General features: G+C 59.5%; 3 protein-coding genes across 3 annotated transcripts in view; all 3 read right to left on the minus strand.

Moving 5' to 3' along the window:
- Window positions 1-2,895, minus strand: part of OGFR (opioid growth factor receptor) — an 8,992-nt gene extending 6,097 nt beyond the window's left edge. Inside the window, exons 1-2 of the mRNA XM_032257083.1 lie at window positions 2,693-2,895; window positions 621-689 (exon numbers count right to left, since the gene is read on the minus strand). Coding sequence (XP_032112974.1) covers window positions 621-689; window positions 2,693-2,845 — 222 coding nt within the window. The 5' untranslated portion in view covers window positions 2,846-2,895. The remainder of the gene's footprint in view (window positions 1-620; window positions 690-2,692) is intronic.
- Window positions 2,896-6,784: 3,889 nt separating this feature from the next.
- On the minus strand, window positions 6,785-11,591 carry MRGBP (MRG domain binding protein). Its single transcript, XM_032257093.1, has 5 exons — window positions 11,379-11,591; window positions 10,906-11,027; window positions 8,651-8,732; window positions 8,272-8,346; window positions 6,785-7,888 (listed from the first exon to the last, which is right to left on the minus strand). The coding sequence occupies exons 1-5, from the start codon at window positions 11,524-11,526 to the stop codon at window positions 7,701-7,703; spliced, it is 615 nt and encodes a 204-aa protein (XP_032112984.1). The 5' UTR covers window positions 11,527-11,591; the 3' UTR covers window positions 6,785-7,700.
- A 740-nt stretch (window positions 11,592-12,331) lies between these two features.
- Window positions 12,332-25,354, minus strand: part of NTSR1 (neurotensin receptor 1) — an 86,424-nt gene continuing 73,401 nt past the window's right edge. Inside the window, exons 3-6 of the mRNA XM_032257045.1 lie at window positions 18,460-18,587; window positions 14,341-14,405; window positions 13,916-14,057; window positions 12,332-12,428 (exon numbers count right to left, since the gene is read on the minus strand). Coding sequence (XP_032112936.1) covers window positions 12,332-12,428; window positions 13,916-14,057; window positions 14,341-14,405; window positions 18,460-18,587 — 432 coding nt within the window. The remainder of the gene's footprint in view (window positions 12,429-13,915; window positions 14,058-14,340; window positions 14,406-18,459; window positions 18,588-25,354) is intronic.

The following is a 25,354-nucleotide window of genomic DNA, read 5'->3' on the forward strand; positions in this document are numbered from 1 at the left end:
GGGACGGCAGAGACCCATCAGAAAAGGGACGGCAGAGACCCATCAGACACGAGCTGCCCTGGGGCCCTCTGGGCTGTTCGAGGAGCAGCAGCTGCAAATCCGGGCCTGACCCAAGACCCCAAGAGCCTGCCTGGCTCCTCACTCTTAGAGGACAGCAAACACTCCCTCCAAGTCCCAGGGGCCCCCCTTCCCCATCTCGCCAGCCAGGCCAGACCCGGAAGGTCCCCTCATCAGCACCCTGAAGGCAGCACAGGGGTTTCTGTGAGATTCAGGGGTGTGGAGGGCAATGGGTGAGGACACCCACCACCCGCAGGAGACAGGGCTGGCATGGGGGTGGGGAGGCCAGGTGGATGGCATCACGAGGCTGGTGCTGTGGCCATGTCTGCAAGGCAAGGATGTGCTGAGTCTCAGAAAGGTAGGGGATGCCCCTGGTCTCCCATGAGAGGGAAGGGTGCAGCTGTGTGTACGGCCCCCGCACCAGGCTGCTGCCCCAGGTGGGGTCTCACCCAGAACTGTGGGCTGGTGAAAGCCAGGCCAGCCTTCCACTAGAACCTGGGACATTCTGCCTGAGAAGAGCAGCCAGCGGGAGGGTGCTGTGCCTGGGGCGGGCAGGGACCTACCGGGTAGTGGTGTCGGTACCGGCACATGTCCTGCATGGCTCGCCAGTTTCGGCACCCTGTCATCCTGGACTGGGAAGAGAAGAGATGGGATTAGGACCCCCATGGGAGACCCCTGAGTCCCCACCGTGGTGAGGGCTGCAGGGGCCTGGGCCAGCTGCCAAGGAGCTGTCTTTAAAGGGTGGGGTCTCATGGCTCTGCCCTCTCATTCTCCCACCCTGGCTCTTTCTCAGGGTTCCCAGTGGGGGCAGATTTGGGCCTTAGTAAAGCTCTCCAACACTCTGCACAGAAGCAGAGGGGGCTGCAGTGGCCGGTTGAGGCCTGCTCCTTCCCTATGTCGCTGGGGACTCCTGCCTTCCACCTTAGGGTGGCCCCTGGTTGACATGCCCCTCCCCTGGGGTATGGCCCTGATCTTCTCCTCCTAGGCCTGCTGGCTACCCCCACCCTGGCTTTGGCCTCTGTCTTGTGCCCCTGGGCACTCCCCGTGCTCTGTGCTCTCAGGCTGTGCTCCTTCGGGCAGTGGCCTCACCACCTAAAGCCCCAGAACACCCAGGTGCTTCTGGCAGGGTCTAATAAATGAACGCCCTTTCCTGCCAACTCCATGCCTCACTGGCCACGGTGAGGTTGGACCCTGAGTCTCCAACCTCCAGCCCTGTCTGGGGTGGCTTCTCAGCAAGGTATCAGGTTCCCGTGATGCCCCAAGCCCTTCAGCCCCCACCTCTGTGGTCAAGCATCAGGAGGCTGAGCACAGGGCCAGAGGGAACTGGTGATGGGGTGACGAGGGTGGGGCCTGCAGCTGAGCCCTGCTCGTCTGGGTAGGGCAGGAATGGGAGTGCTTGCTCAAGGCAACACCTGGGACCCAGGACCCTCAGGGAGCACTAGAAGGGGGGTCGGGAGGCCTGGTTGGCCACTGTGTCCCCTGGCTCCCCGCTGGGCTCCAGCTGGGGCCTGGCGTTGCCTCTCTGCCTGATTTCTTTCTTCCCCCGCCCCCACCTCGAGACAGAGCTTCATGCAATCACCACTTACTGCAGCCTCTGCCCCCCAGGTTTACGTGATTCTCCTGCTCCAGCCTCCAGAGCCGCTGGGATCCCAGGTGCCCACGCCTAGCTAACTTTGTATTTTTAGTAGAGATAGGGTTTCACCCTGTTGACCAGGCTAATCTCGGATTCCTGACCTCTGGTGATCCGTCCCGCCTTGGCCTCTGAAAGTGCTGAGATTACCGGCCTGCGCCACCGCCACCAGCCTCTGCCTGACTTAACAAGGCCTGATGCTGCGGTTCTCTCGCCCGGCCCTGCCTTGAGTTTCTGCTTCTCCCTCCTGGAGCCGCCGGGAGCCTCCCTGGGTCAGGCCTGGAGGCTGGGTCCTGACCGGCCGCGCAGTCAGCCCACAGGTGCATACACGACACCGCCCAGGACACAGTGAAACAGCCCCACCAGGGTCCAGCGCAGGGCGCTGGGGAAGCCGGAGGAGTCCAAAGGGGAAGGGGAGGGGCGTGGGGACAGAGCCACAGCAGGAGGCAGAAGGGAAGAGGTCAGGGGTCCCAGGCGCCTGGCAGGGTGGATGGTCGGGGCCTACGAGCACTGCTTCAGGAGAGAGGCCGGAGGAACTCCCGCCGGGCCAGCCGGTCAGAGCCCACCTGGGGGTCACAAGGTCCTGGGAGACGGAGCCAGACCCCTGCCCTGCCCTGCCCGCCTCGCCGCTGCTCTCCCAGCAGGCCCAGCCCCTCCAGGCAGGGCCCTCTCACATGCCCAGGTGAAACGCAAACGGTGCTGGGTGCTACGGGACCCACGCGGAGCCCACGGCTCAGAGTTCCAGACACTTCCAGGCCTTCCCCAACGCGGACGGCTCAGCTCCCCGACCCGGGGCCGGCCGACTGCGGGAGCGCGCGGTTCCCAGCTGGCAACAAAAGTAACCCCGAAGATGACAGGCGCCCGGCGGTAACAAAAGTAACCAGCGGAGGCCCGGCAGGTGCAGAGGCGAAGCCTCCCAGGCCCAGCCGCGGGCGGGGTCCCCTCCACGCAGCCGGGCGGGGGCAGCCGGGGACCCCAGGCCTCTTCCGCGCTGCGGGGCCGCACCTGGAGCGCGCTGGGCCGCGCCGCCCGCGGCTCCTCCGCGTCCTCGTCCTCGTCCCCCGCGTCCGCGTCCCCCGCGCCGGCGGCCTCGCCGTCCTCGCCGTCCTCGCCGTCCTCGTCCTCCTCCCAGGTGGAGTCGCAGTCGGGGTCGTCCATGCTCGGCGGCGGCGGGGCGGGCGCTGGAGGCGGAAGCGAAACCGAAAGCGGAGGAAGCGCGGGGGGCGGGGCGGGCGGCGGGAGCGGCCCAGTCCCCGCCCGCGTCCGCGCGCGACGCTCCTCCTTCCCGGGACGCCCGCCCGCGCCCCTCCCCCGAGAATCGCCAACGTCCGCCCGGCAGGATGCCCCTCGCCCAACGCCCACCCCCACCCCGGGATGCCCACCCTAGGAGATCTTCCCGAATGTCCCCAAAGGCTGCCCGCCCCCCAGAGGACGTCTCCCCGGAAGATGAGCCGCGGTACCTGGGAAGCATGTCTTCCTCTCTCCCAGCAGAGAATCCCCCCTTCCAAGAATATTTTTGTCCCTCAAGAGAAATCCCCCCCAGAGGATGTCCCCAGCCGAAGAATGTCCCCAGGAGGATAACCCTTGGAGGGACCGCGTGTCCACAGGGGCCTGTCTCCCTAGGCTGGGTGTGTGGGGGTCCCTGTCCCTCTGCCAGCTGCGGCTGGGGGCCACACTCCGCTCCTGGAAGCTGTGGCAGACGCATCCCTCCACATGGCCGTTTTCTTTTCCAAGCCACCAGGGGTCTTTCTCTCCCGGGTGCAGAGTCTTATATAAGGCAAATGACGTGGGCAAGCTGTGACTTCCTTCTCCTTTACCATCTTCTCTCAGTTGTAAGAAGGCTCCTGGGGGGAGGACCACTCCTCGCCTGGACTGCCAGGAGGTCACCCCAGGGACTGTTCAACCCAGGGGCAGCCAGATTACTGCCTCCTTTGGGCCCTCTCCATAAGCATTGCAGATCTGGGGCGACACAAAGTCACTTTCAGCTGCAGTTTCCAGCACCGTGGGTCCCTTGCTCAGCCACCTTTGACATCTGCTGGCAGATAATGGCAAAGTTGGGGACCTTTTGAAATAAAAATCAGGAGCGGCTACCCCAGATAGAATTCTTCTGTAACTACTATACCACTTCGTTTCAAAACACTTGGGTAAAACTAAATCTGGGTTTTGGAATTGGTCATGAGGATAGCTTCTGGCAGAGTTGTCCCTGGAATGATGGGGGTGGAAAGGTGGAGCAGGCCCCACCCAGCACCCAGGGGACACTGCTATCTGCTAGCCCTGCAGGCCTGCTGGCAGGCTTCAGGCTGCCTGGGCCTGGGAACCGGTGACAGTCCTTGTACTGTGTGCCAGGGACAGCGTGAACGGAAGTCTTCCAGTCCTGGCCATGAGTACAGGTTGAGGACTCTCTGGGTGCTGGGAGCTAACCTTTGCTGACCTGTTGACCGTTATTAGCAGGCACAGTCTCACCTGGCTGGAGCCTGTGAACACGCATCTCACTTTCTGAAAGGACAGCGGTGATTCCCGAAGTTTTGGGGCTCTGGACATTCCTGCAAATCAGCTTACTGCAGTGGCCAGGGTGGGTTTCCCGTGGAGCCTGTGAGTGAGCTGCCTGATCTTCTTGATAGATGATTTACAGCTGGGATCTGGTTACCGTGTCAGGATAGACGGGGGCTTCTGATGGGGACACTGATGGGTGCTGGGCGGTCGGATAGGGCTTGGGTGATCTGAGACCGGGGTGGGCAGGCTGCCCCCTTCACTGCCCCCCCAGAAAACAGACAAGCATACTGGGTGTGGATAACCATTGTTCCAGGGGACAGCATTCCCACTGCTCCTGACTGTCGGCAGGGCGACAGAACCACTTCTCTAAAGAGTATCAGAGACATTGCCCAACTTCCGTTTTACAAATGTCACCACACCAAACTGCTGCTTTAGTTACTTCTGTGTAGTGTGTGTGCACGCGCACGTGCAGAGCTCCTGTGGGGGCGCGCTGACCCAGGAAGTGCAGGTGCCGCTCCGGGGACTGTGTGACAGAACTGCTTCCTCCGAGCGGCCTCAGCAGTCCAGTGACGCCTGTGTTCCTCCGCATTCCAGATGGGGCTGCTGTCGAGGCTGGGCAGAGGGGCTCTCTCTCTGTTACTCCACACACACACACAGCTCCCAGGCACCCAGGAAGGGCAGTGGCCTCTGCACACTCAGCGGGTGATGTGCCCAGAGCAGGCGCTGCTCACAGCTAAGGAGCCCAGCAGAATTTTGCTTGGCTGGGGCTTGGATTACAGCCTTCACATCTTCAGGTGAGACCAGTGGCAGCCATGTGATTTGACCCAGCCACGCCCTGTCCTCAATCAGCCAGCCAAGCGGGGAGCCTGGCTGCTGCTGCCCTGCTGCTCAGTATTTATTTGCTGTTATTTGGGGAGCAGTGGAGTCCAGTCTCCTTTGTCAGTTACCCCTGGGTCGCCCTATGCGGGCCAGGCAGGGGGGTTCAGATCACGGCCACTTTCAGCCTTTACTGAGCCCCCACCTGCAGCTAGCAGTCTCTGCCCTGGGTGTCCTAGGCACAGAGCGCGGCAGAGGCTTCTGATCCATTCACACCCACTGCATGTCTCTCCTCTACAGCAGCAAGTGCCTGAGTGTCCATGCGCGGGCCGGCCTAATGCCAGCTCCATTTTCATTTTCAGACTCAGGTTCAGTCAGCACCTTCTATGTGGCATGGTGGGGTATTTGTGATGTAAAGCCCCCAGGTTACTGACAGGAGCCCCAGGACAAGGAGGGGGCACCCACAGTGTTGACCAGGACTTGAGGCCACATCGCTCTCGCCCTGACCCTTGGGAATTTGACATGGCTGTCCCACCTGCCAGCAGAGTGTGAGCTGGGCCTCCCCACAGCGAAGCCAGGAAGCTCACATGAGCCCATCAGGGCTGCATGGCACCTGACTTCACCCCGGCCAGCCTCTTGTCCAGAAGGGGAGGCCTGGGCGGGGTTGCTGCCTGCCTGCCTGGTGGGCTCACTCTGCGGGCTCTCCCTTTCTCCTGGAAGTGCAGCAAAATGTTATGATCATCGAGATGAGGCAGGTTATGAATTCAGCTTTCCCAGCGCATTCTGAGATCACCCGGGGTGCGGTTTCGGATGGAGGTTTAGAACAGTGAGCCTGGGTGGAGAGCAGGGACTCCTTCTGGCCGTCGAGTGCCAACCCATTAGTATCTGTCCCCCTTTCTTTCCCCCGCTGCTTCTGGTCTACCTCGGGGCCAGGCTGCTCTCCTGACTGAGACTCCAGGGCAGGACCTACCACAAAGCACTGACTGAAGGAGCGATGGCAGGGGCGAGGGGGCACCACCCTCCCCTGGCTGCAGGGCTGAGTGTTTGGGGTGTGAGTGGAGTAATGCCAGGCGGGTTGTCCTTCGGTCTGTGCCTGTGGGGCCCTCCCGGTGCCTGCTCTGCACGGCAGGCTGTTACTGCAGGGCTGTAGATTTGTCCCGGATCTACAGAAGGGACACACAGGGCCCCCCCCGGCAGCCGTTCTACCATTGGGGTGCAGCTCAGCAGCTTCCTGGGGCTGTTCTGCCCAGAAGTGACAGTGGGTTTGGTGCAGACTGGGTCCCACACTGGGTGAGCACATCACACAGAGTTCCTGGCTCCGCCCCTTTTGTGGGTGCCTTGTGATCTGCGTCATGGTGAGGAACTTCAGGGACCAATGGCCAGGGACAGTCCCAGGCGGTGGAGGCGGCTCCATTGGCAGAGAAGCACCGTCAGGCTGAAGACACTGGGGTGCGACGGCTGGCCAGGACGGAGCTGGTCTTGTCCGCTCACAGAACGCTGGACTTCCCTGTGACCAACCAGCGGTGTCACCTCCAGCAGCGGTGGCGTGTTCAGCAGGGAGAAGCCTGACCTCTGAGGGCCACACCCTTTTGCCCTGCTAACATTTTGTATTTGAAGTGCTTGTCACTGTCCACAAAATAACCACTCAGAATGTTACCATTTTGTTTATACATTGTATCAAGTGAACGTTAACAAGTGTACGCTTTAGTTACAAATCTTGGAAAAATAAAACTTCCTACTGGAGGAAAAGTTAATTTACTTTGGTATCAAATTCACACACTCCAGGTGGGATTTTTCTCTGCTTTAATGTTTGCAGTCACACAAAGGTGGCATCTCAGTGGCACTGGGGCGGCTGCTGTCTCCTCACCAGCCAGACAGCTGCACGTCCTGCCTCTCACCCATTTGGTCTGTTTGCAAGTGACTAGATCATACAAAAATAACCGCTACAAATTCTCTGTATCTGGCATATAAAAACTGACCAAAAAGTATCTCTTAAAGCAAAACATCTCAGAAAAAATACAACACAGGTTTAACTTCTGTAGTACTTTGTTCATATAAAACACTAGTAAAATAGGCTTCTTAAAAATTAAATAGTGAAATACCAACCAAATTATATACATTGTTACAGTACAAGTGAATGAGGCAAAATATCCAGTTCTTAGTTTCCCAGGAGGAGGGGCCATCAGTGCGTGGCATGGGGGCTGACAGGAAGGTCGTGTTCTGGTGTCACAGTCAGTGCAGAGGCTTGTAGCAGGACAAACAGATGGAAAGAACTGAGTCACGCAGGGAAGACCAGTGGCTCCCTCGAGGAAGAGTGAGGTCACGTTTTTATTGCTTGCTAATCCGAGGTTTTCCCCTGGCCCAATGCCCCTCCAGGTAGCCTGGGTCCCTAATGCTGCAGGCCATGTGGAGCTAATGCATGTCGCCAAAAAGCCACGGGAAGCCATGCTGCTCCAGAGAAGAGCACACGGCGTCAGAGCCCTCGGGATCGGAGCTGGATTGATCCTGGCCAGGGTCCCACAGGGTCCGATTGACACACACATTGCCCCGCTGATGGCCACGTTCACCTGAGAACCTAGGGCGGGCAGGGCTCACAGCACTGGGACGATGTCACTGTGGCCTGGCGGTGGCACTGGGACCCAGCCGACCCCCTCGGTGACCAGGCTGTTTGCCCGCTTCTCTGCTGCCGCCAGGGCCGAGCGGTCTATGTCCGGCGCCGCTTGGCCGCGCTGGGGCTGGAGGGGTTGCTGTTCGCAGTCAGGACTTTGTCAGTCACCCGGCTGCGCTTCCGCTTGTCTGCGCCTTCTTTGCACCCCAAGTCCGAGGAGTTCTTCTCTTTGTCTTTGCTGGATTTTTCTGTTGCTTTCCCCAAACTCCCTGAAGATGAAAAAACTGAGAAACGAAAAATCACTTGGCTAAAAACAGAATATCCAAAATCTTATTTTTGTCTCCCTGTTCAGTTAAAAAATCTGCATATTCACTCATGACCCTCTGAACTCAAAGGCTTCCTCCTGAGCTGGGGCCCTGGCGTGTGGGCCTGCAGAGGGGCCTGGTCCTGCTGGGCACCTCCCTGCTGCTGACTCTGCAGGAACCACTGCTTAGACCCCATCCCACAACACGGGCCGGCACTCAGCTCCTGGGGACACGGCGCTGCAGGACCCATCCTGTGCTGAGATGACCTGCCTGGGAACTCTGCACCGAAGGCTCTACGCCCACCTGACTGTGCCCTGCCCGGGGACAGCCTAGCACCAGGGCAGGCTGAGCTCCATACTCACCATCGTCAGCCCCACTGTGGGGGTCCACGTCTTCCTTCATCTCCTCTTTCATCTCCTCTTCTATCATCACTTTTCCTGTGGAGGAGACAGCTGACGTTCACCGAAAGCCCACGGTGGTGGCCGACGCTGGGGGATGGTCAGGCCGGGGACTGCTCCAATGCTTGCTGCCCACACAGGCCGCAGCTTCCGTCCAGCCACTGCTCCCAAACAGAGTCCTCTCCAATCCCGGGGCTCCCAAGACCACCCAAGCACAGGCGGGGCGGGGTCTGTGCTGGACCCACACCTCCCTGGAGGCCCGGGGTCCTCACCCTCACCTCCCTGCCCTTGGCCAGCGTCTGGCCTTTTCTGATTCCCAAGCCCAGCCTCTCCCGAGTCTCACCTTCTCGGACCTCCTGAATGATCTCTTCTGGAAGGACGAAGTTTCTCTCTGAATTCGGGAACGGAAGAATCTCAGACTCGTGCTGATGTCCGATAGAGTTTGGTTTAAGAAACAGGAGAGGGGTGAGGCGGAGGCGGAAAATAAAAAAAAGAAACAAAGGAGAAAATGCGGTTGCAACAAGTCACTGCGGCCACGTCACAGCCACCCGGGGAGCGGCCAGTGAGCATGCAGTGCTGCGCTGAGGCTGTAGGAGGTGGGGCCTGGGCAAAGGGCATTTCTTTTTGTGGGTAAAAGGGTATTTCTTTTTGTGGGTAGCACCGGCCGCAGCTGGACTTTCCAGAGACTCAGTGAGGGCAGGACCAGGGGAAGCAGCCGCAGGAGTCAGGAAGAAGCACCAGGGCAGCATTGCTAAGGTGGGTCCCGAGGACGGGTCAGCGCTGGTGACACACCCATGGGCCCGCCTGCCCTCCACAGCCTGTGGTCTCACCATGAGTCTGCTTCCCCCAAGGCGGCGTGCAGCGGGCACGGTGACAGCCCCGGGGAGAGGCTGCAGGTGCCTCGAGTTCCCCTCCGTGTGGCAGGAACCCACGGACACTGAGGGTGTGGGCTGGGATGCCACAGTCACAGAACAGGGAGAGAGGCCGAGCAGGTGCAGCAGGGCCCCCTGAGTGCCTGCCAGGCACTGCCCTCCTTCGGTCACACAGACCAGAGGGAGACCAGGAGCCAGGGAAAGTGGAGCTGGCGGGAAGGGCCCTGGACTAGGAGGCAGATCAGGACACAGAGGCTTCCGCTCGGCAGTTTGGGTGCTCTGTGGAGCGGGCAGTCAGGCCACATCTGTGCCCCTCAAAATCTCCTGGGCCTGCTGGTCAGCTTCTTGGGTGGACTCCAGAGGCTCTGTATTTCATCAAGTCTGGATGACTTGGACCCCAGCCACACAGAAGTGCCATGGCCCAGAGAAGGTGCCAGCCCCATGGTCTCATGCAGTCCTTACTGATGCCACAGGCCACTGAGGGAATAAGGCACGGGGCCGCCATCCTGGGGCTGAGAGGCCTGGTGGTCCCACGCGCTCCCTGAGTGTGACGTGGGCTGCTGTGCTCATCTGAGCCAGCACCGCAGCCCCAGGGGACATTACGGGCCTTGGAGCTGTCTGTCTTCCCCAGAGACAGGCACAGAGCCGCACCCATCTCTCCAAATCCCAGTGTGGGAGGTGTCTGGGGACCAGGCGCCCTCTCCCACAACTGAGAAGCTGCTGACCCCAGGAGTTTGGTGACAGGGGACCTCTGACTCTGGGGTGGTGACAGATGCGCTCTAGGCAGGAATGGGTCCAGGGAAGACCTTGTGAGCTTAGTGGTCAGCTGTGCCTGGGCCACTAGGCACTGGCCACCCAATGCAAATGCTGGACCAGCTCAGAACGTCCTCAACGCAGGATGTGGCAGCCACAGGGGCGTGAGCTCCCAGGGCCCTTCCAGGGCTGGGTGTGCTTCCTCTCCTTACACGGTCAGCCCTCTGCACAGCTGGCCTCTCTGCTCCCTTTCTACAGCTATGACAAGGAGACCCACTTCACTCGTCCAATGTCAGTGGCAACCATTCCCTGCCTCGGCGGTGCCGACGTCTTACTGGGAGGGCTGGCGTGGCCCTAAGTCTATCGGGGCAGGCACAGACTCTTCCCACCAGCACAGGTCCCCCTCCTCCTGGTCGCCTGCCCGGACCCCCACCCCACTCTCCAGCTGCACCACGTTCTGCTGCCAAGGGGCCTGGAACACCCCCTGCCTCTTCTGGCCACCCTGTTTCCTAGTTCACCTGCAAGCCCGTCACACAACGCCAGCTCCGAGCTCTGAGGACTGGACTCCACCTGTCTGACTCCCACAGTAGCCACCAAATTCGCCTTGGTGTGACTCGGATAAGGTCATCCTCTGCCTAAAGCACTTCTGGGGCCTCCCAGGAGACCGGCAACGGCCAAGGGCCCCAGCCTCTGCCTCCCTCCCTCCCTCCAGAGTGTCGGCTGCTCAGTCATCTCCCTGGAGGCTCTGGTCCAGCACCCAGTCAAAAGCAGGCCGCCTGAAAAGCTGACCAGCGGCTGGCACTGGTTTGTGCTTCCCATGACAAGCTCTCGAGCCACTGCAGGTGGCCCGCTGCTCTGTCCAGCAGACCCCAGCAGGCATGGGGGGCCTCTGTCCAGCTCAGGCTGACCCTCAGAGAGCGGTGGGCGGGTTCGGGCCCCCACCCGGCAGCACAGGGAGGGCGGTCGGGCTCACCAGCGCCTGCATGTCGTACATGGTGCTCAGGTGGTCCCAGATGACCTTGGATGGGACCTGCCGCCCTATGTTCTGGCTGAACTTGTCCCGGATACAAATCATGTGGAAGTGTCGGTTCACACCTGTGGGAGGAGGGGCGGCGGGACAGCCGGTGAGCCAGGAGGAGAGGGGGACGGAGGGGACGAGTGGCCCTGGGGAGCGGAGGGGCCGCTGGGGGCAGGGCTGGAAGGTGCGTGGGAGGGGCGGGGCCCCGGGGGCGGGGTTAGGATCCCGGGGGTCGGGGTTAGGATCCGGGGGGGGGGGGGGGGGGGGTCCCGGGGGGCGGAGGCAGGGTCCGGGGCGGGGGTCCCGGGGGGCGTCACGGCCCGGGCTCGGCGGGGAGCGCTGGGCGCGGGTGTCGCGAGCGCAGGCCCCGCCCCGCCCCGCCGGTTGCCCGCCCCGCCCCCACGCGCGTCCGCGGCCTGGGCGCTCACCGACGGGCTTGTGGCCCAGCATGGCGTGGAAGAGGCACACCTCCACCTCGGGGCTCCACACCACCGTCTCCTCCGCCGGGCTGGTGGCCGCCTCCCCCGGGCCCTTGTCACCCGCGGAGCCCCCGCCGCCCACCTCGGCCTCTCCCATGGCCGCGGCGCGGCAGCGAGGAGCCCCCGGCGGGAGCAGGCGCGGCCACGGGCTCCGCGCAGGCGCACTGGAGGGCGGGCGCGCGCTCCGCCGGGCACGCGCTCCGCCGGGCACGCGCTCGGGCTCACGCGCCGGCGTCTGCGCAGGCGCAGCGGAGGACCGGGACCTTTCCCGCCCGGACCCGGCCCTGCCCAGCTCCGCGCGGGGGTGCTTCAAACGTGTTCCCCTTAGAAACGCGGTAGAAAGAACACCGCATCCAAAGAGAAAGTGCGCGCTACAAAGAAAACCGTCACAAAAGTGAAAAGACGACCCACAGACTGGGAGAAAATACTTGCAAATCCTGATTGATAAGGAACTTCCTGGCAGAAGGTACACATAATTCTTATAACTGAATTATAAAAAGACAGTCTAACAATAAAACGGCAACGGATTTGGATACACATTTTCCCGAAGAAGATGTATAGATGGGCCGGGCGCGGTGGTTCACGGCTGTCATCCCAGCACTTTGGGAGGCCGAGGCAGGTGGATCACCTGAGGTCTGGAGTTCGAGACCAGCCTGGCCAACATGGTGAAACCCCGTCTCTACTAAAAATACAAAATTAGCCAGGCGTGGTGGCAGGTGCCTGTAATCCCAGCTACTCTGGAGGCTGAGGCAGGAGAATCCCTTGAACCCGGGAGGCGGAGGTTGCAGTGAGCCCAGATCACACCATTGCACTCCAGCCTGGGCGACAAGAGCCAAACTCCATCTCAAAGAAAAAAAAAAAAAAGCTAGTCTGGCCGTTCCTCAGACGATGGAACCGTCTCCCTAGGAGGCGGCAGCTCCCAGGCGGGGGGCCTGCGGCGGTGGAAGAACGCGCAGGTCCAGGCCGGGACCGGCACCCAGCGCCCCCAGGGTGCAGCTCCTGCAGCCGCGAGGCGAGCGTCGCCCTCAGGCCCGGGGCGGAACCCGCAAGGGGCTCACGGAGCGCGGACACCCGCACGGCGCAGCCGCGTGCAGCGGGAAAGGAGTGAGCAGGGACTGCGGCAGCGTGGGAGCGGCTGAAACGCTAAGTCGGAGAAGTCAGACACGGAAATACACGGCGAGGGAATCCATTCACAGGAGGAGCCAGAACTGGCAACTCTATGGGAATGGAACGGCCCCGCGCGGTTGCCAGTGACGGGGGAGGAGGGAAACGCGAGTCACTGCGAAGGGCGCCGGCTTCGTTTCTGTTTGCTTTTGAAACCGAATCTCGCTCTGTCGCCCAGGCTGGAGTGCAGGGGCGCGATCTCGGCTCACTGCGACCTGCGCCTCCTGGGCTCAAGCGAATCTCCTGCCTGAGCCTCCCGTGTAGCCGGGATTACAGGCGTGCGCCACCCCCGGCTAATTTTTGTGTTTTTATTAGAGACGGGGTTTCACCATGTTGGCCAGGCTGGTCTCGAACTCCTAGACCCCGGACCTCAGGTGACCCGCCCGCCTCGGCCTCCCGAAGTGCTGGGGTGACGGGCGTGGGCCACCGCGCCCGGCCGGGCCCAGCGTCTTTTTAAGGAGCTGAAATGCCCTGGAATTTGATAGTGGCCACGGTTTCACTCAGCAAACCCCGCGAATCGTGCGCTTTAAATGGGCGAACTGTGCGGTACGTGGTAGATCTCAATCAAGCTGCTAAGAAAAAAGCAAGACCAGAAACCCCAGAGCTCCTGCAGAGTGGGGCTCAACGCCCGGGTCTGCTCGCGGGTCGGAGCGCTCCCTGGGAGCAGCGGCACGGGGTCCGGCCCTGCAGGCTTGGACCGCCTGCCTCCGACTTCCGGCTGCGCAGCCATCGCTCTGGGGGATCGTTAACCGCGGGTCGCCGTGGAAGCCCCATCGCAGGGCGGGGCCGGGCTGGGCGGGGCCGAGGGGCGTGGGCGGGGCCGAGGGGCGTGGGCGGGGCCGAGGGGCGTGGGCGGGGCCGAGGGGCGTGGGCGGGGCGGGGCCTAGGCTGGGGCCGCGCGGAGCGGCGCTGGGGAGGGCGGGTCAGGGGCGGGGCCGCCAGTCAAAACGCGTCTATGACGAGCTTAAGGCGGCATCCAATCAAGTCCGCCACGGCCGCCGGCTCCGCCTTCCCCGCCTCCGCCCCTTTCCCTCTCGGCCACGCCCACCACGGGCCTACGGCCGTGGACCCCGCTGCGCAGGTGTTTTCGCCTCTGCGGGTGTAGGCTCCGGATTGGGCTCCGGGTTCGTATCCTGGCTTGCCTCCTCCCAGCTGTGTGACCTGGCGAGGCTCTGAGCCTCTTTAGGGTTCAGTGCCCTCTGTGCAAGGCGCCAGCAACAGCCCCTTCCCTGGAGGTGTTGGTGAGGGTTGGGTGCTCTGCAGGGTGGCCTGGGCCAGGGCCAGGGCCTGTGCCAGGGCGTTCTGGCGTCCTCCTGACCAACCAGAGCTGGTACTGGTGAGCGCAGCCCCTTAGCCCGTGCAGGTTCGGGTCAGCCTCACCTGCTGGCTTGGCTGTCTGGGACCTGGGCTTCAGCTTCCCCATCTGTGCAGGAGGCCGCTGGCGATACCGGTGCCAGCCATGACCTGGTGGAGATATGGCCCAGTGAGACTTCGGAAGGGCCTAAGCCACTGCTGTCACGTGGGACATCCTCTTCCCTGGAGGAATGAAAGCAGCCCACAGTGGCTTAGCACAGAAACGCTCCGGAGACGGGGTCCCCGTCATTATTCATTTCCTTACTGTTCCCTGGACACCCTGGGGTCCCTGTGCCTCCCCTAGGTAAGGATTCCTAGGTAAGGGAGCACAACTGATTTCACCACGCCTGCCTCGATGGATAGATTCCGCCCCGTGTTTCTGCTGCGAGAGTACCTGCCAGGTACTCTCCTCCCTCAGTCTGGGGAGCCTCCTCCCTCTGGGGTCCTGTGCGCCTGTGCCTGTTGAGAAAAGATGGCATAAAAGGGTGAGACAGGGCCCGGACCAGGAGACCCAGGGGTGCTGAGCCCCAGATTGGACCGGGTCCACATGGAGATGCACGCTCAGCTTGTCCCAGCTCAGGTGGTCTGTCTGCTCTAGTGGGAACCTGGGCAGGGGTGCTGTCTCCAGAGCTCGATGCTGGGCGGTCATCATGAAATATTTATGTCCCCCACATGTCCCCTTCTTTCTGAGGCAGGTGACGCTGTCACACCCGCTTTGAGGGGAGCAGCCAGAGATGCGTAGAGTAGGCAGCTACCTGGGTGGAGGGCAGAGCCAGGAATCAACCCTCAGAACCTGGCTGCAGCAGACCCCTGGCCACCTCCCTTCCTGGCCTACTCTAGTCCCTCTGGACCCTCACCTGGGCTCCCCTGCAAACCACCCTGCAGTGCCCCCGGGGCTGCAAATGCTGTCTCCACCCCTTTGCCTGTCTCTTCCCTGGGCAGCCTTCACTCGAGGCTCCAAGGTCAGCACTCCAGCTGTGAGGGTCCCATTTGGTCTTTACGGCCACACACCTGTGCCTACCACTCAGCAAGGGCTTTGTGGGATGCACTTTGCACGCTTGTCATTCTGAATCATGGCCAATAATTTGTTCAGTGAGTGCCTCCCCTGCCAGGCCATCAGCTGGCTCCAAGGGCCCAGGGCTGGGTCTGGTGTGGTACCACTGTCCCCCACCTCCCTGGCAGGGCCAACACGCAGCAGGTGGACAATGACCATTTGTGGACTGTCTAAGCGACCTACTGACTGCTTCCCTTACTCCTGGGGATGGAGTGAATGATCCTCTTTCTATGATCCCTGTAGCTCAAATTTCCTTCAAAAGATGGATGTGGCTTCCCAAAATCCTGATACCAGGAACAGAAGAATTGGATCACAGGTGGGAAACACTCAGGCCCTGGAAAGGCTTTCCCATGGTCAGCGAACATACAGGCCTTCCAGGTTATATATCAGTCTTGTATAAGTCTGGCTAGTGTGAGTCACTCCTCAGATCGGCTCTGGGTTCTGGCCAAGTGGAGTTTCTTGCTTGGGGAGCTGATGTCATCTCTGGAAGGTGGTGAGCACTGCTAACCAGAGGGTGCCCATCTCTCAGCCCCATGGGGACACCTGGTTCTTGGCCATGAGGCAGGTGCAATGGAAGGGATGTTTAGAAGGCTTTGGTCAAACATACCCTTATGTGTCCACATGCCTGTGGTCCCAGTGTCCTCCCTCTGGCTGAGTCTGGGACAGAAGTGGAATTCTACTGCAGTGAGATTGACATGGCTCGTGGGACTGCTCCCTCTGCCACTCATGCCTGAGACCCCAGACACTGGAGAAAGAGCTCAGCCTTTGGAGCTGGATGGCCGCTGTGGGTTCTGTCCCCCCAGGTCTACCTGGTCCACCATGGGCCATCCCTCTGGGCCTCATCCAGACATCTGGACACAGAGCACAGCTCTGTTGGCTCCTTCCCTGGGCTGTGCGGCCTCGTAGGCGAGGTGCTGGGGACTGCATGCCTGCCAGATGAGGTGGGGGGTGTTCTGACCCAATACCACGGAGACGGCCTCTTCCTGCTCCGGATGCAGTGTCTCACAGAGGCGCCTTTCCCACACAGCCAGGTGGGAGAGGGTGTTACCTAGCTAACATCTCTCATCTCCCCATGCCTTCGCTTTCTTCCTCTTCGGAGGAAATTCATGCTGCTAAGGTTCCGATCTAATTATTTCCCTTATGACCAAAGCAGCCTGTGGTTTCAGAGAAATTAGAAGTTGGGCTTCGGGGGAACCGGACAGAAGCGACCTGGCCAGGGTGTTTTGGGCACAGCTGCCAGGCTTGCCACCAACACATCACACCTCTAGGGGGCAGGTTCCACCCACTGTTCGGACCCAGATCTTGGCTCCTGTCTGAACCCTGCTGGAGAGAACCAGGTGGTCCCTGGGAACGTGGCCACCACGAGGGGGCCACTCTCATCATTCGGGAAAGAAAGTCCGATTCTTCACTTGGGGCATCTGAAGACTCCCCAAGCTGACCGGAAGGCCGGCTGGACGTGTCTCCGGGTCAGCGCCCGTGATGCTCCCAGCACTAGCCTTGCACGATTATTGTCCCCACGATGTCCCCTGCACGGCCACGGCCCTGAGAAGGAGGGGGCTGCAGTGCGCTGGCTCAGCCGCCGGCTCTCCAGTGCCTGAGGGGATTTTGGCTGCTTTCAAGGGTTGTCAGATTTAACATAAAAATACCAGGATGCCCAGGTGAAAATGTGAATTTCAGATAAACACTGAATAATTGTGCAGTATAAGTATGCCCCAAATATTCTGTGTTTGACGAAAACCTTCTGAACATGCCCTCCGCTGCACACGGCTCATGACGAAGAACCACATGTCCCCGTGAGGCTGGCGGATGGGCACCTTCTGGTTAGCGGCGCTCACCACCTTCCTCATAAAACCCCCTGATGTGATACAGCACGGTGTAATAGAACCCTTGTAGATATTTGGGACATACAGTGTAAAATCATTCATATTCTCATTTGAATTAAATTTGAATTATCTGAAATTCAAATGTAACTAGGCCGCCTGTCTTTTATCTGATGATTCTGCTCTTTTTGCCTGGTCAGCAGCTTGATTTGATGTGAAGCGTGGGGCTACATGTGGCCCTCGTTGTCTGGGTCCCGGCTGAGCAGGTCAGGACAAAGGTGAGGCCCACCCAGGCCCACAGCGCCACATCTGCCAGATGCCAGCTGCCTGGGTGAGGGGCGGGGTGGGTGGTGCTCCTTAGGGCCTGTGGAGGGAGGGAGTACCTGGCTTTCCAGGTACTGCCTTTGCAGGCATGCAGGATTCCTAGGTAAGGGTGCACAGCTGATTTCACCATGCCTGCCTTGATGGACAGATTCCGCCACGTGTTTCTGCTGTGAGAAGCCATGCTGTCCTGGAATCCCCGTCCACGTGCGCAGCTCTTACCCTCCAGCCTGTGGGATGGGACAGAAGGAAGAGGAGGAGGAAGAGGACTTACCTTCTGATAGACCCAGGGTGCTCAGAGTGCAGGCCCTGCAACAGCAGACTCAACCTTACCCGGAGACTTGTTAGAAATGGGTACTCTTCCCACACGTGCACGTGTGTATACATATGCGCACACACCTGTACACACAGCTACAACACATGCATGCACACCCAGGTGCACACACAGGCACTGTATGACACACAGATACATGCACACACGTGCACACAGGCAGCACACCGAGCATCCAGCTCTGCTGCCTCAGACGCTCTGGGGCGGGGCCAGCACTTCTCCAGGGGTGGTGGGTGCAGACGCCACAGTGGGAGGGGCCAGGCCATTGCCATTCATGCTGTTTTAAAGTTGGCTCACATTGGCTGGGGGTGCTGAGCTGAGCTGCTCCTCATTGCCTTTTTCCAGTCTCCTGGGGGAGATGAGCCTCATGTTTTCTGCCTGCCATGGGATGTGTGGTCCTCTGAGTCCTCAGCCACTGCCCATTGTCACCAGGAACCAAGCTCAGCCGGGGACACTAATTCCAGCACTTTGAGAGGCTGAGTTGGGAAGACTGCTTTAGTCCAGGAGTTTGAGGCCAGCCTGGAGCACACAGGGAGCCCTCCATCTCCACGAAAAAATAAAAACAGAAAATTCCCTGGGGCAACCAGGGCTTTAAAAATGCCCAGGATGGAGACAGGACAGTTGTAAAATGCCATGGAGGCTGGCCTGGGTCACACAGTGTTTCAGCTCTCCAGTCAGGTTCCCGTGGATTCACAAGGGGCAGAATTTAGTTTTTAAAAAGATGGAAACTTTCCTCATTAATTAGGCTTCTAAAGGCCAGCTCTGCTTTCTTTGTGCAACAAAGGGAAATTATTCTTTGGGTTAACACAGAAAACAGCCAGTGTCCTCTTTGTAAAAGGAGCAATTCTTTTCAGAGGCAGGAAAAGTCCTTCTGAAGTAAGTCCCTCTGCCCAGCATGTCCTCTAAGCCGGGCTCTGCGGCACCGGGGCTTGGGACGTGTTTTCTATCTACTTTTAGGAGGGAGATGCTGCTGTTTCAAGGGCCCACCCGGTGGGTGTCAGCTGCAGCTCCATGAGGACAGCACAGAAGGGAACTGAGCGGTGGGAGCCTGGCTCCTGTACTGAGCGGGATTGAGGCAAAGAGTGTTGCTTCCCCTTCTGGTGACATTTCTGGATCTGGAGGGAAGGAGGGAAGGCCTGAGAGCTTCTGGAGCAGAACCGAGTCCCTACAGGACTCAGAGCCAGAGAGAGGCTGCTGGGATCAGCAACACTGGGCGCTCAAGGACACGATTCACAAGGAACCCAGACCCTCAGTTGCAGCCCGTGTGAGGACAGCGTGTCTGCCAGGGCCTGGGGCGCTCACTGCACCTGAGCCACAGCAGCTGGGAAGAAGGAGGCCACGGGGACGCAAGGACACGGAGGAAGAGTGAAAGCCTAGAGTGAAGCTGGTGCTCTGTGGAGTCTGGTTTACACGAAAGGGTTTAGGATGGAATTGTATTTCCTGCCCTAGGACACAGACACAGCACTTGGCTTCTCAAAAGATGGTATTTAGGCCGAGCGCAGTGGCTCACACCTGTAATCCCAACACTTTGGGAGGCTGAGGTGGGCAGATCACCTGAGGTCGGGAGTTCGAGACCAGCCTGACCAACATGGAAAAACCCCATCTTTACTAAAAATACAAATAGTTAGCCAGGTATAATGGCACATGCCTGTAATCCTAGCTACTCGAGAGGCTGAGGCAGGAGAATCGCTTTAACTCAGGAAGCGGAGGTTGCGGTGAGCTGAGATTCCAGCCTAGGCAGCAAGAGCGAGACTCCATCTCAAAAAAAAAAAAAGATATTTAAATCGTCGTAATGCTTAAGTGCTGCTTATCAGCATGGCCTGGTGTGTCAGTCGGTTCTCACACTGCTAATAAAGATGTACCTGAGACTGGGTAATTTATAAAGAAAGAGGTTTCACTGACTTACAGTTCAGCACGGCTGGGACGGCCCCCAGGAACTTACAGCCATGGCGGAGGGGGAGCAAGCACGTCCTTCACAGCGCAGCGACATGAAGTGCCCAGCAAAAGGGGGAGAGTCGCGCGTAAAACCATCAGGTCTTGTGAGAACTCACTCGGTATCATGAGAACAGCGACCTGGGGTCACCGCTCCACGATCCAGTGACCTCCCCCGGGGGTCCCTCCCATGACTCGGGGGGATTATGAGAACTGCAATTCAAGGTGAGATTTGGGTGGGGACACAGCCAAGCCATATCACCTGCTGGAATCCGCCTGTAGACCAAATAGGAGGTCTCAAATGTATGACTGAACTGAAGGCGTATGTCTAAGATCGTAACAACATGAAGGTGACAAGGAAAAGATGCGGGTGGGGGTGTGGCGGGAGGTGGGGAGCTCAGGCTTGCCCTCCATGGAAGTAGTTGGGGGTCATCAGCCAAGAGGCAGAGCTCCCGTGCATTGCTTACAGGTATAAAGTATCCACCAGCCATCTGAAAATAATGCAGTAACTAAGAAAAACTGGCGAGGGGAAGGCAGTTAGGAAGGAGTGTCAGTGGCCCAAATGTATCATCTTCCGAGAGCGTCTACACTGAGATCAAGAATGAAAAGGTGAGAGCCGATGGAAGGCTCTAGGGCAGCTCTGCGGGCTGCTGGGTTGAGTGCCCTGGTGAGCCAATCTCTCAGGCTGGCTGTGGCAGTGGCCAAGGCAAGGCAGATGGGCATTGCTGGTCCTTCCTGGACACGCTGCACCCTCAGGACAGAGGCAGGTGCCGGCTAGAATCGAGCGGCCTCTTGTCCTTGCTGCCGCCATGTGAAGAAGGATGCGTTTGCTTCCCCTTCCGCCTTGAGTGTAAGTTTCCTGAGGCCTCCTGGCCATGCTGAACTGTAACTCAATTAAACCTCTTTCCTTTATGTATTACCCAGTCTCAGGTGTATCAGCTGGGCCTCCTGGGCCCTCAGCAGGGCAGGGGGCTTGTGCAGCCGCCCCCACCACAGCCACACGCCTCCTCTCCTGTTTGCTGGGAGCTGGAGCGAAGCATCAGGGTCTGTGGCCCGAAAGCTGAGAAATGCCGGTGGGCACGGGGGCCAGCTGGTGGAGGCCGAGCTGACTCCAGCAGCCCTAGCGGGGTTCCTGAGCTCCATGCGGAGGTGCACAGGCTTGATGGCCGCATGAGAACCCAGACGCCCTGGTGCTCGCTGGGAAACTGACTCCGGGACAGGCTCCGCGTAGCTTTTGTCTGACTGGTCTGGGCGTTAGGGAAAATGTCTTCAGGTGGATTTTTGTTTCCTTGAGGTTCTGGTGATTGAGTCTCCGGGAAGTGAGGCTGGCTTTACTCGGTTGCCTCAGGGTCTCAGCAAAGCCTGAGGCCGCTTCCTGGAGGACTCACAGCTGGGCTCTCCCGGTGGGGCAGTTGCTGGCTGAGCGTGGTGGGCGGAAGCTTCTGCCCAGTCTCTGGGTCCTTGATGGTTGACAAGCCCCATGGGGCCTCTTTCTCTTTCCCTTGAGTCACTGGGGTTGTGCGTGGGTCTCCACCCTGGCCCAGGGGCACGCGGGTCCTCATGGGTTGCAGGGGTCCTCATGGGTTGCAGGGATCCTCATGGGTTGCAGGGGTCCTCATGGGTTGCAGGGGTCCTCGGGGGCATGAGGGTGTTCAGGGGGCGCAGGGTTCCTCACAGCACTTTTTCCATCAACTTCCAGGTCTGGGCAAGAAGACCCCCACCCCACCCCGCCACCGGGTTCCCTGAATTCTCAGGTCTTTGGAATGAGCGCCTGAGGCTTCTGAGCCCTGGACCTCCTCCACGTCAGGTGCTCACACTGTGGGAGCTGCTTTCTCTCAGCTTGACTTCTGCAGAGAAAGAAAATCACAGCATTTCCCACACTTCCCCAAGCCTTGACGTATCACAGTTCACTCAAATTTGTCAATAGACGCAGGCACACACGGACCCAACTGTGGGCTCGGGAGGCCTCCTTCAGGAGAGACTGCGGCAGGCCGGGGTGCCCCAGGGCCCACCCACGCAGCACGGGGGCAGGCAGCTGCTCCCTCCTGCCCCTCGCCTGCTCCAGCTGTGGGCACTGGGGGCTGCCCCCTGGCCCACCCCCCTTCATCTCCTCACCTGTGCCTTACCCCACGACCTATCACTGCCATGACCTACCCATCCCATCCTCCCCACCCTCCCCCCACTCACCTCCACCTACCCATCCATTCCCCAATCTGCCTCCCACCACCCTCCATCTCCCCACCCCACCCCATGCTGCCCCCACCTTCCCCCACCTCTGTCCCACCCACCCCACTCCACCCACTCTCTAGCCCCTCCCACCTCCACCCAGGTTCTCCCTCCTGCAGTTCTTGGTGTGTTTTAGTCTTTGGTAGATTTAAACGAAAATGCAGAGTTTTCCCTTCACAGTTGCTGTATCTGGACACTGTGCACACAGGTGCATGCAATACTAGGCTCTCGACTCACCGTCTGACGTTTTTCATAATAAAAAGTTGAAGAATATAAACACTTGTCTCTATGCTGTTGAAAACGATGATTGCCAAAACTGAGCAAGTGACCGTGCCCGCAGTAAAACCATTCTGGGATAGAGGAGTCCCTGCTGAAGTGTCCCCACCGAGGCCGCCCCGCTAAGAGCCCCGACTCCCTGCCCCGGCGGGCTTGGGTTCCCGGCACTCCCTAATCAAAAGCCACCCAAATGGAGACCACCTCTCCCACCCTGGCCCCTCGTCCTTCGCAGTGCGGCCCGCCCTAGAGGCCAGGCTGTGTTGACCCCTGGAGATCTCTGCGGGAGCCGTCCTCACACCAAGAGCCTGAGGGGGGTGCCTCGCTGGGCTGAGAGCCTGAGGAAGGCGGCCCCCCGGAGTGGCTGCTCCCGGACACGCTGCCTTCTGCACCGGGTTTCCTCGGCTTCCGGGCAGGTGACGCCCCAGGAGCAGCTGCTGGTGCCAACGGGTGTTGGTGGGGAGCCCCCAGCTCCTCATCTTGGGGTGCGAGGTTTATATACCCCCCTTGAGGGCCCCAGAGGGGCTGAGCCCCAGCATCCCCAAGTGTTGCCTCTCTTCTTCCGCCACCTACTCGTGCGGTGTGGACTGGGGAACACTCAGCCAACCGCTTCTGTCCGAACAGCTGCCTCTGTGGGATCCGGCGCTCCTATCCTGGGCCACGTCAGGCACTTAGCAGACTCCGTGCAGGGGTCCGGGAGACCCACGGGAGGATCGAGGAATCTGACTTCGCAGTGAGGATGCAGCGGCCAGGATGCTGGGCTAGGCCACTTCCTTTGTGATTTTATTGATTTATTTTTTTGAGACCGAGTCTCATTCTGTCACCCAGGCTGGAGCACAGTGGTGTGATCTCAGCTCACTGCAACCTCCACCTCCTGGATTCAAGTGATTCTCCTGCCTCAGCCTCCTGAGTAGCTGGAATTATAGACACCTGCCCATACACCCGCCCACACACCCAGCTAATTTTTGTATTTTTAGTAGAGATGGGGTTTCACCATATTGGCCAGGCTGGTCTTGAACTCCTGACCTCAAATGATCTGCCCACCTCAGCCTCCCAAAGTGCTGGGATTACAGGCGTGAGCCACTGCACCCAGTCTCTTTTGTGATTTTTCTTTTTTCTTTTTTTAAAGATGGGGTTTCACCATGCTGGTCAGGCTGATATTGAACTCCCGACCTCAGGTGATCCGCCCGCCTTGGCCTCCAAAGTGCTTGGATTACAGGCGTGAGACACCACGCCCAGCCCTCTTTTGTGATTTTTGACACAAGTTTCTAATTTCAGGAATTGGGGTCCTGGCATATCCACCGAAGAACTTCATGTCCTTGAAATCACCTGGAACAGGTTCCTGCAAAGCAAACCCTTCTGGGCTTGAGGAGGAAACGGACCCAGAACATTCAGCCCATCTGAGCACAAACTTTCTGGTGATCTGAGAGGCTGAGGCCTCCCCGTTCCCCATTCAGACCTGGGAGACAGCTTGCTCAGGAGGAGCTGGGTATGGCCTGTGGGCTCCTGGAATCAGGCAGCTCCTGCGGGGCCTGATGGTCCTGGGCTGGCCGAGGCAGCCACTGCCATCCTGTGGATGGTGGGACCTTGTGTCTGCCTGGGCTCTGCACAGGGGCACGCTGCGGGTGCTTTGACTGGCAGTGTCTCAAAAACTCAACTGGGGGCTTGAGAGCAGATTTGCCCTCCCCTATGTGTGCATGTGAGCAAGGAGAGAATGCAAAGCTTTCTGCATAGCAAACCAGGTGAAAACAATGGACCTTTCCATCAGCAGAGCGGGCAAGGGGGACACTGTGTGTGTCCCACTGTGGCTGGGACAAATTGTAACACATGTGGCAGTGTCAACCAACATCCGTCTTTCAGCCCAGCCTCTGGAGGTCAGCGGTCCTCCCGGGTTCTTCTGCTTTCTCTGTTCGTGGTCTCATGAGGCTGAAATTCAGGTTTCAGCCAGCAGGGTTCTTACTGGGAGGTAGCAGGGGTCTTACTGGGAGGCAGAAGGACTCTTACTGGGAGGCAGAAGGGTTCTTACTGGGAGGCAGCAGCGTTCTTACTGGGAGGCTCTGGGAAGAGCTGGCTCCCTGCAGTCACAGGACTGGAGTCCCACATCCTTGCTGGCCAAAGGCCGCTCCCTGCTTCTGGAGGCTGCTCTGCTCTCTGGCTCGTGGCTTCGTCCTCCATCTTCAGAGCAAACCCAGGTCAAGTCCCCACCTCGAATCTCTGCCTCTGCCTCCTGGCTTGGCCTCCCGGGAGAAGCTGGCCGAAGCGTTTTAAGGGTTCATACACTGGGCTTGTCTGGGGAATCCGGGATTGTCCCTACAGCTGCCACATCTCCTTCCCTTGAGCCAGTGAGAGGTAGTTTCCCACGTGCGGGTCTGCAGAGGGGGCAGCTGCGGCCCTTTGGTTACTTAGGCCTGGAAAGTTAGGGTGTTCCTTTCAATTTAGTTCTAGGAAGTCCGCGTGAAACAGCCTTAGGTTCCCTGACCACACCCTATTCTCTTGCCTCAAAGGGACAAACTGTCCTGTGGGAAAGGAGGGACCGTACCCCATCCCTCTAGGAGCATGTAAACGCCTCCCGGGGCTGCCTCAGGGGAGGCCTGGGGCTGGGAGGAGTGGACTTTGCTTTGCCTCCTGTGTAAGGCTCCGCATGCCCATATTACCTACTGGAAATTTTACTCTTATTTATAAACTGTATACTTTTGAAAATCACAAAACCTGAAAAGACAAGACTCAGAACACGCCCCCGTCACGGCTCACGTGGAGGCTGGTAGATTGGGAAGCTATTTGGGGCTTCCTGGCAAGTGACCAGTGAAGGCCTTTTAAAGCCACCCTGGAGCCCGCAGGCAGCCGCAGTGTCCGTTAGAATTCTCCTTAGACTGGGCATGGGGCTGCCTTTCCCGAGGGATGGGAAGGCGGCGGCCGGCTCACTTTGCCGGCTGTACCTCCATGGTTGGAGGCGGGGGGGTGCCCAAGGCTGTGCCCAGAGAGGGGTGTGCCCAGAAAGGAGTGTGCCCGGAGTGGGGGCCAGGCCGCACTATTCTTCTCATAAGTGTGATGTTTTGGGGTGCAGCACACTGCGCCCCCTTGGTGGCACCTGGGCTCTTCTCCGAGCACATGCCTTATCTGCCTGCGAGAGTCAACAGCAAAGCCGCAGCCAGGAATAAGTGCGGTGGCGGGTGGAGACGGCGTCCCACACAGGGGGCCCCACGGGTTCCTCCCTTGCCCCTTCCCATCACACGGGGTCGGAGAGCCTCATGGGTGTCGGGGCAACACAATCAGAAACAAGATCTCATGCCAACCCAGACCTCTGCACTAGGGCAGAAGAGAAAGAAAGCCATTTGCCATTGACTGAGCATGAAACCAGGATGCCATGGGCACTGCGTGTAAGCTGCCAAGAGTTTGCAAAGACAGAGAGATCTCAGCGGGCACACGGCCGGGCGGATGCAGCCCGAGAGAT

The sequence above is a fragment of the Sapajus apella genome, unplaced genomic scaffold, assembly GCF_009761245.1.
Source record: "Sapajus apella isolate SASKATOON/1434 unplaced genomic scaffold, GSC_monkey_1.0 scaffold96, whole genome shotgun sequence".
Taxonomy (NCBI): Eukaryota; Metazoa; Chordata; class Mammalia; order Primates; family Cebidae; genus Sapajus; species Sapajus apella.